This window comes from Glycine soja, chromosome 4 (assembly GCF_004193775.1).
Source record: "Glycine soja cultivar W05 chromosome 4, ASM419377v2, whole genome shotgun sequence".
Lineage (NCBI taxonomy): Eukaryota > Viridiplantae > Streptophyta > Magnoliopsida > Fabales > Fabaceae > Glycine > Glycine soja.
This window is the reverse complement of record NC_041005.1, coordinates 17,055,363-17,064,166: the sequence shown is the minus strand read 5'-3', so window position 1 is coordinate 17,064,166 and position 8,804 is coordinate 17,055,363. Positions and strand designations below refer to the sequence as shown.

General features: G+C 34.2%; 1 protein-coding gene across 2 annotated transcripts; it reads left to right on the top strand.

Annotated features, from left to right (window-relative positions):
• The first annotated feature begins 1,368 nt into the window (after nt 1–1,368).
• LOC114409450 lies at nt 1,369–5,116 on the top strand. Of its 2 annotated transcripts, XM_028372914.1 has the most exons (5): nt 1,369–1,585; nt 2,298–2,391; nt 2,513–2,617; nt 3,966–4,188; nt 4,494–5,116. In XM_028372914.1, the coding sequence occupies exons 1-5, from the start codon at nt 1,437–1,439 to the stop codon at nt 4,589–4,591; spliced, it is 669 nt and encodes a 222-aa protein (XP_028228715.1). In that variant the 5' UTR covers nt 1,369–1,436; the 3' UTR covers nt 4,592–5,116. The 2 variants fall into 2 exon arrangements, with proteins under 2 accessions (XP_028228715.1, XP_028228716.1); XM_028372915.1 differs by lacking the exon at nt 4,494–5,116 and having other exon boundaries at nt 1,372–1,585; nt 3,966–4,439.
• Nucleotides 5,117–8,804: the final 3,688 nt, after the last annotated feature.

Genomic DNA, 8,804 nt, shown 5'->3' with positions numbered 1-8,804 from the left:
ATCTCGCACAAACTCAGATCTGAACAAAATATTGCTGCCTAGCTCCACACGCTCAGATTTGAACATCACCGTCGCCCACCTCACACACTCAGATCTGACTTGTACACACCATCGAAAATGGTTTTAAGACACTCAGATTTGACAATGAGGTGGCGTAGAGAGTGAACAAGCACCATCGAGAGCGAACGTGGCCCGCCGCTACGTTTTGTGGAGGACGTGCTCCGGGTTACAAATCGGAGGAGGAATCACGTGTTTGGGGTGATAATCCTCAACGTTGCCGAGAAGCTCCACCCCGATGCTGCTGATAATCCCATCCCCTCCTTGTTGCCTCCGCTTTTGATGAGTTCACATATGCTGTAGAGACCAAAGTGCAAAAAATGTCTACATTCATAAGTTCTTATTCTCTCGCTGTCATTGTAATTGCAGACAAAAAAAAATGTAACATTAAGTTACGTTTTTTTAATACTTATATTTCTTATAACATTTGATGGAAAACAAAATTTATAAATAAATTAATAATAATATAAATTTAATTTTATAAAATTATAACTGATATTTATTTATTTATTATTTTTTTTACTTATATAAAATAATTTAAAACTGACTATTAATTTAGAACAAAATAAGTTAAATTATTTATTTGATTTTTTATAGTTTTATGATTTTTACTTTTTTAGTCTTTATAGTTTAAAAGTAGTTTTTTTAATTCCTATAATTTATATTTTAATTTTTTTTAATCCTCATAATTTTAAAAGTAATTATTTTAGTCTTTATAATTTTATAATTTTTATTTTTTTTAATCTTTATAATTTTCAAATTACAAAATGAAAATTAAAATATATGAACTAAAAAAATATGTTTAGATTACAGGAAAATTAAAATATAAATTATAAAAACTAAAAATCACTTATAAATTATAAAAACTAAAAATATAAAAACTATAAAATAAAATGATAGGAACTAAATAACTAATTTAATCAACTATTTCTTGTGCTCTAAGGCGTAAGGCATGAAAGTGAGAACAAAGAAAATTTCTGATGCATGCAAATACAAATACCCAATTGAAGAATTTAAAATAAGATAGATTCTTCATATTCATAATAATATTTGGTTTTTTATTTTTATTTTCTTTTATAACTAAAAAAAAACAAAATTTGTGTGTTGATTGAAATCTAATTTTTGTATCCTTAATTCCGCATTGAAAATCTAGTCAACCCTGGTTTTGAAAAAAAAAACATTTCGGGAGATTTCAACCGCCAGAAAATGGTTAAAGTTTAAGATCAAGACCAATAAACTTTTAATTGAAAGATTAAAAACGTATTTTATTTAAAAATAAAAGACAGGAAGAGAGTAAAACGACAGTAGTTTGTATAAAAGTGTCGCTATAAGGAAGAAAACGAGATGAGTAAGGAAACGTCGCAGCGAGCGAGCGAGCGATGGAAGAAGAATATTTTGATTTCGAGAAGAAGGTTTCGATAAAGGAGACGATGTCGATGGAGGTTGATCCAGCCAAAGTCCTTCTTTTGCTTCGCGGTTTCCTCCAAATTCAGCAACGCAGGGCCGAAGCATATTCCAAGCTCAAATGGTTAATAATAATTACTTACAAGGCTTTGCTTGGATTCCGCCAAAATATATGCAAAATCATTTTCTTCTCGTTATGATCGCATCTCTTATCTTCGAGTGTATTTGAATCAAAAGATTACTTAGGGATAGCAATATTTTAGGGTTCATATTTGAGCTTCAGGGAAAAAAGAACTGTTTGAATGAGATTGATCCAAGGAAATCGACCGAAAGAATGGTTTTTTATTTTATTTTATTTTTTGTTTATTTTCTAATAGAAAAGGATTGCATACTATGTAATTGAAGTTCAGAAATATCAGTATAATTCCCAAATCTTATGTATTCTTTTTTTTTTTTTTAATTTACTTTTCCTCTACGAAACTAAGAATTTAATTAGAATGCATCATACATTGAAATGTACAGTAGAGTTGTTGATTTTTGTTATAATTACTTTAAAAGTCATCTGAAATGATTTCTAATTGGTTGATATTGTAAAATTCTTTACACTGACTCGGCATGAAAATTAAACTGTGGAGACTAATTTTATTTTAGCTTTGAGGTGGATATATTAAAAGGAGTACATATGGGCCATTTGCTATCATGAAAATCCGAAGTTCAGGATGTCAATGTTGCTATTCCAGGAATTGTTTAATACATTGGAATTTGTGATTTTAGTGTTTCCTAACATTGATTACATTGGAGTTTTACAATTTGGTTCGATATATCTAACTTGGCAGTGGGTTTTCTGACTACATGGCTTCTGGAGGGGAATTGGCTTACAAGCAGCTCTGCAGTGAAATCACGATAGAGTTTAATGATTGCTCAAAAAAAGTTTGACACATGATCCCAACATTATCAATTTTTTGAACTTAAAAATATGGGGTTTTGTTTCATATACTGCCTTTGTTTAACTTTTATTTTTTTTGTTTTTCCTTTTTCTGATTTAGCATAGGTCCTTGAAATGGAGTCACTCTTTACAAGCCCTGATTACTGCCGAGTCGATCTAGCACAGCTCCTTAGAGCTGTTCAAGATCAGGAAAAGCTGAAACTGCAACTAGTATGTGTCTGGTTTAGTTTATGAATAGAATAGTTCTTCTAGTGAAACAGATTTCAATGTTTGTAGCGATGCATGAAACATAATAATCCTTTTATTGTTTTTATGAATCTTTCTTCTTGTACTTTGCTTTTTATATCTTTGCTCTTGGTGGCATTGCTTATCAGACATTTCCACTGAAACATGCTACAAAATATGTTTTGAATTTGTTCTATGTGTGTTATCTGGATATCAAGTGAGGATACTTTGTCGATTGTATATCTAGCTGTTCTTCTATTGTTATAATTTATTGAAGTGTTTCACTAAGGTTAAGTGGATAAATCCTGTTTAATTCAGTAAAAGTAGTGATATAATAAATTGATCTTGTTGGAATAGTTCATCCAGGTATACACCTAAATGTAGGATTGTTTTCTTTTTCTTTTGGGGGGCATACCAAATGTAAGTTTCAAACTACCTATTTCAGAAGAAAAAAAAGTCAAAACTGAAGTTTATGCACTCAGTACACACTCTTGGCTGGACTAGGTTACTTTCTCCAACTTAATAACTAAAACCTGTCATGGTTCAAATTCAGAAAACACCTCTTCAAGCCTATTTTACTGTGGTGGCCACCAGGAACATGGTACTACATGTATATTTAAAAGCCTACTAGTTTTACCAAAAACCAAAATAATAGAAACAGAAAGAATTTAACCCTGAAATGGCTAGTCAATATTTAGTTGTTTATAAGAATGGCTTAAAGTTTCTTAAGTTGCTCATAATCCAACTCCATCTAGTAAGTGTTCTATGTGCAACTGATTCCATGCATCACACATTAGATTCATACATACATATATACATGTGTGTATATTTATATCTAAGAGATATATCTAGTGAGAGAGTCTTGTTTATGAGCACGAGAGAAATAAATATTGACTGTTAAATCTTTTCATGAATAGTTAAGATTAAAACACGAACATCATGAGTTTTTTAAAACGTCTCATGACTTTTTTAAGTTACTGTTGTATGACCCATATTTACTCCTTTCACTCATAAAAATGACTTTCTCACTAGATACATAAAAATAATGCAACAGCCTTAGCCTATAAGATAAGAATTGATAATTTTGTTGAATGGAATGATTATATTTTCTTTGCCCTCTCTCCCCTGGGTGGTGTTACTTGTGGTTGTTTACCATTTGAAAATTCTGCACAAATTGTATAATGACATATATCAATTAGTTATTCTACTTATTCTTAATTGCCTTCATGACTAGAACTCATTCTTTAGATTGCACTGGTCTGTTTCTTGCCACCCAAATGATTGTCATTCATTCAAATGTATAGTCTTTGCTGACAATTACTATACTTTACAGACTGCCACCATCCAGGTGTTAAAGAAAGCCGGTCGCCCATCTGAACGTCTGGTAAGCCATGAGAATTGCAAATTTACAAAGCCAGCAGAGCATGAGTGTGTTCATGTTCAGGAGATTACAGAAGCTTCTGGGACTGAAGAAGCAGAAGCAGATGCTGAGTATGACAATGCTCTAAAAGAAGCTATTAGAGGTGTCCAGGATGCTGTCATGGCCATAAATGAACGTATGGAAGAAGTCAGATATGAAATTGCTGCCCTTGAAGCAGAATGATTCTTTTCCAGCATATTTACTAAAACATTATTGACTTCAATTCACATTCAATCATATAATCATTTGCCTGTGAATGAATAGGTTCAGACACCTAGTGCTAACAAATATTTTTATGGGTCTGCAACCCGTGGAATGTTATATAGACACCCTAAAATGTAGTTCATGAATTTTGCCCAGTTGTCAACATTTTAAATTTTGCCCGAAGGCTAAAATCTTCCTCCCTCTCACTATTCTTCTGCTTTTCCACCTCATTTCCAGCGACGTCATTTTTTATCTCCGGCGACGGCTCTGGGCGCATCGCCGGCGATTTTAGCCTTCGGTCTCTCCCGCAGGCGAGGTTGCTGCCGGGGGCGTAGGGCCTCTTCCTAGACGGAGATCAATCCCACTTGTGAATTTTGCTGGTTGCTTCGTCTTCTTCTCTCCTATCAGCAACCGTGACAGTGGTGGTTGTAGCGGTGGTGGTGGTGGTAGCGGTTGTGGTGGTGGCAAAGCTGTCGCTGATGCTGCATGTTTCTGAAAGCTGAGAAATAACCTCGGAGACTTCTATGGGAGGAGCCTTTGGCTTTGCTTCGAAATTCAGAGGTGGGTCTTGAATTAGAGGCAAAAGGGTCTTCGTTTCTGGCTTCAAAATTGGAACTTGGTGAGGTTTGGAAATTGGGGTCTCTGAAAGGACCTCTTTCACAGATTCTTTTTCCAAGGGTGGTGGTGGTTTTTCTGAGTGGTTTTGTTGTTTTGGTTTTGGGTTTTGTTATGTGTTTGCTTGGTGGGTGTGCTGAAGCAGCAACCATTCGGGTTTGGGGTGGGATGACACGTTAAAAATTGCGAACTGTTTGACATGCTTCTTACTAATGGTCAAAGTTTAATTATGATCTGAGAATTAATATTACGTGATTTTATTAAATACAAGATAAAATTTGTGAATAATTTTATTGGGACAAAATCTGAAATTGAAGACAAAATGAGGGATTAAATTTGTAATTTTATCAAAAAAGTTGTATTAAATTTTTAGTGAGTATGCAATTCCAACAATATACGCGTGGTGACCGGTGAGTATGATACTGGGCATATTTTTGCAAATTTATTATGTAAGGATGACCCTAAACGAGGTATGTGATGGGTTATTTTGTTTTATGTTGTGTGTAGAGATATAATTGTAAAAGAAGGAGATATGTTCTGTAAACATTGACCACCTGAATACATCAATATTGATATACTTCAAGAAAGTAGATTAGCAGAAAAATACTCTTTGGGTGGTGGTGGAGATTGTGATGAAGGCTTGTGTAGAGATTACAGAATAATGCTGTGATGGAGGTAGGGGGGTTTCTGAGTTCTCTTAAAAAAACGAGACGGTGAGGGTGGGGTTGTTGGACAATGGGGTGTGGGGAAAATGGATTGAGGGTTGGAATTGGGTGGGGAAAGGGTTGTGACTTGCTGCAAAGGCTGAAGGGAAGGGAAGGGGCTCAAGTGTTAGTGGTTCGGGCAATGGTTGAATTGCAATGGTGGGGGGCTGTAAATGAAGAGACGATGGTTGAAATTGGGCCTGGGGTTGTGCATGATACTGAGGGTAAAAGTTATAGGGATATGATGGAAAACTGGATTGTTGGGTTGATGAAGGAGATTAAGCTCATGAAAGTATCATTTGTAAGAAAGCATCATTTGTTAGAGTGCTAATTCTACACTATCATTGGTCTTAAAGAAAACACCATTAAAGCTACAAATAAAAGCTAAAAGAATAAGATAAAATTCAGATTTCACTCATTGATACCTTAAGAGGATGCAAAACTTACATTAAATAATAATCTTGTTGAATGACAACCATACACTTACCATCATATAATATTTTAGGAAATTAAAATAAACATTGAAAGGATAATATCAAAGTTATCTACACCTATTTGGACCTAGAGAGGTCCATCCTATCACAAAGTTACTCAGTTGGCTAAGAATGCATAGGTTGGCTGGCCCTGTACAGTGAAAACTTTAAGGTGAGATTTTGTTCGTATTATTTTTGTCATGTCTAAATCTTTATATGAGTTGTATCGATTTTTGTAGTTTGGTGACTTGATGCCCAACCCAACACAAACAATTGCTTATGAGGACCACTGCTTATGAGGACTACGCAACGCTCACTGATTAGGAAAAACAACAAATGTTCCCGCGGCTAAATCTGTCACACGTGGTTACTTTTTATATTTATAATAGTTTCTAATTTTACTATATTTCAAAGTTGATATAGTGATATGATTTGGAAGTATTTTCTGTATTATTAATTTTGTTGAATGATGCTCCAATTAATAGATGTTAGAAAGATCTAAGCTCAACTCAGTTTTTATAATAGTTGTGTGACATTGTATTTTGTAGTTTGTTAATCTCCCAAGCAAAGAAGTTAGAAAATTCGGCTCAACTCATTTTTTAAAACAATTTTTTTGTGACAATATGTTTTGTGGACAGTGTTAATCTAGTTCAAAGTAGTTCAATGAAATTCAAAATTCTTTACTATTTTTTATTTATTTAAAACTCTGTAATATTTAATTTGTTCAGCTCCCTGTCATCAATCAAGATGATATCAAGATACCAAGTTGGTACATTTAGACTTAGAAATGTCTAAACTTCTTACATTCATAACAGACAACTAACTCTATTTTTGTCTTTGAATGACTTCTTTTTGAAGTTTCTCCACCTTGATCCACCCTTTTTCATCCATATAACACAAATTTGCTTTGAGATGAGAGATAGCTCATCATCATCTTTTGAATCCTCTTCTTGAGTTTTCTCTTCTCAGGATTCTTTAGCTTTTAATGCCTTGGATGATTTGACTTCCTTGTGTTTCTAGATGACTAATGCCAATGACTTTCCTTTTTTGCCTTCACTGTCTTGTTGGAGTTCAAGTTCATGAACTTTAAGAATACCAACAAGTTCCTTAAGAGAAAAAGTTGTCTAGGTTCTTTGAGGCTCTCAGTGTAGTCACTCATGGTCTCCACTATCTAAATAAACTTCTTAAGCTTTTATCAGTATGGTCATAATTAATATGGTGTCCAAACATACTTTGTACATCCTCATTTTCTTCCATAGAAAATAATGCATACTTATGAGTAAGGAGATTAAGTTTATTTCTTTTTACCTCAGTGGAGCCCTCATACATTTATGCAAAAGTGTCCCACATATCTGACACTTTTAAAGTTGTGGCCCTTTGTGTATTCTTTAGATAAAACACACATTATGGAGTTTCTTCTTTGGAGTTTAGCAAAAATATCTGCTTTTGTTCCTCAATCCATTTCTCCTTGGGAGCTCATTGAGATTGTCATCATATGGACTGTGGTCGTCGTTTTCTACCATGCCAAGCATGACAACATGACACGACTCAAAGAATGTGATCATTCTTTGTTTCTAGTAGTCATATTTTACTCCTTTGAAGAGTGGTGGCTTATTAATTGCATGTCCTTCATTTTCCATCTTTCTTCCTCTGCTCTGTCAAGAGTTCAACTCAAGAGGTCAAACTCTGATACCAATTGAAATAATAAATATCACACTAGAAGGGGGGTTGAATAATGTGTTAGATAAAACTTAATAGTATGTTTAGATGGACCAATTTAATAGGGGAATTCACTTTTTTTAGCGAATTTAAAATCATTCATGGTAAACTAACTTGTTGGGATAGAATATTTGACAGGGAATTAAAATTTTGGCATTTTTATAAATCATTTTTATTAACTAAACACATGAGATTTCAAATTCTCTCAAAAAATAAAAAAATTGAAATTCTTTTTTGGGAGACGCTCACTCTCAGTCATGTTCTCACTCGCCACCCTCTCTCTCGCTCAATGCTCGCAACTAGGGGTGGCCAACATTTTTACGTCTGACATTGATACAAGCTATTTTTCACTGACATCGACCAAGGTTTTTTCAGTCAGGATTTTTTGTATGACATCGACCAAGGTTTTTTTTGGCCGACACCAATTAAGTTTTTTTGGTTTACATCCAAAAGGGTTTTTTTGGCCAATGTTGGCTAAGATTTTTTTGGTCGACGTCGACTAGGGTTTTTTTGGCTGACATTGACTAATGTTTTTTCAACCGACGTCGGCTAGGATTTTTGTAGCCAATGTCAACTTGGGGTTTTTGACTTATGTCGACTGCGATTTTTTCGGTTGATATCGACTAGAACTATTTTTTAGTCGATGACAGATAGGGTTTTTTCCTAACGTTGACTAGAGTTTTTCAATGAACATCAGTAGAAACTATTTTTTAGCCGACATCAGCTAGGTTTGTCAGTCAAAGTTGGCTAGGATTTTTCTTGACGTCGACTAGGGTTTTTGGATGGCATCACCATGACTATTTTTAGCCGACGTTGGCTAGGATTTTTGCGATTGACATCGACTAGGACTATTTTTTAGCTAATGTTGGCTATGGTTTTTATAATTGACATCAACTAGAGTTATTTTTTAGTCGAAGTTGATTAGGGTTTTTTTGGTTGACATTAGCCAGGGCTATTCTTTAGCTGACATTGGCTACAATTTTTCAGCTAGGGTTTTTTTACAACATCGGCCATGGCTATTTTCTAGCCAACATCGA

Excerpts from the sequence above, each read along its gene's own strand:
- LOC114409450 (XM_028372914.1), top strand. The coding sequence starts at position 1,437 with ATGGAAGAAGAATATTTTGATTTCGAGAAGAAGGTTTCGATAAAGGAG. Across the intron at positions 1,586-2,297 it reads GCATATTCCAAGCTCAAATG|TGGGTTTTCTGACTACATGG; the intron begins GTTAATAATAAT and ends CTAACTTGGCAG. Across the intron at positions 4,189-4,493 it reads TGTCATGGCCATAAATGAAC|CGACGTCATTTTTTATCTCC; the intron begins GTATGGAAGAAG and ends CCTCATTTCCAG.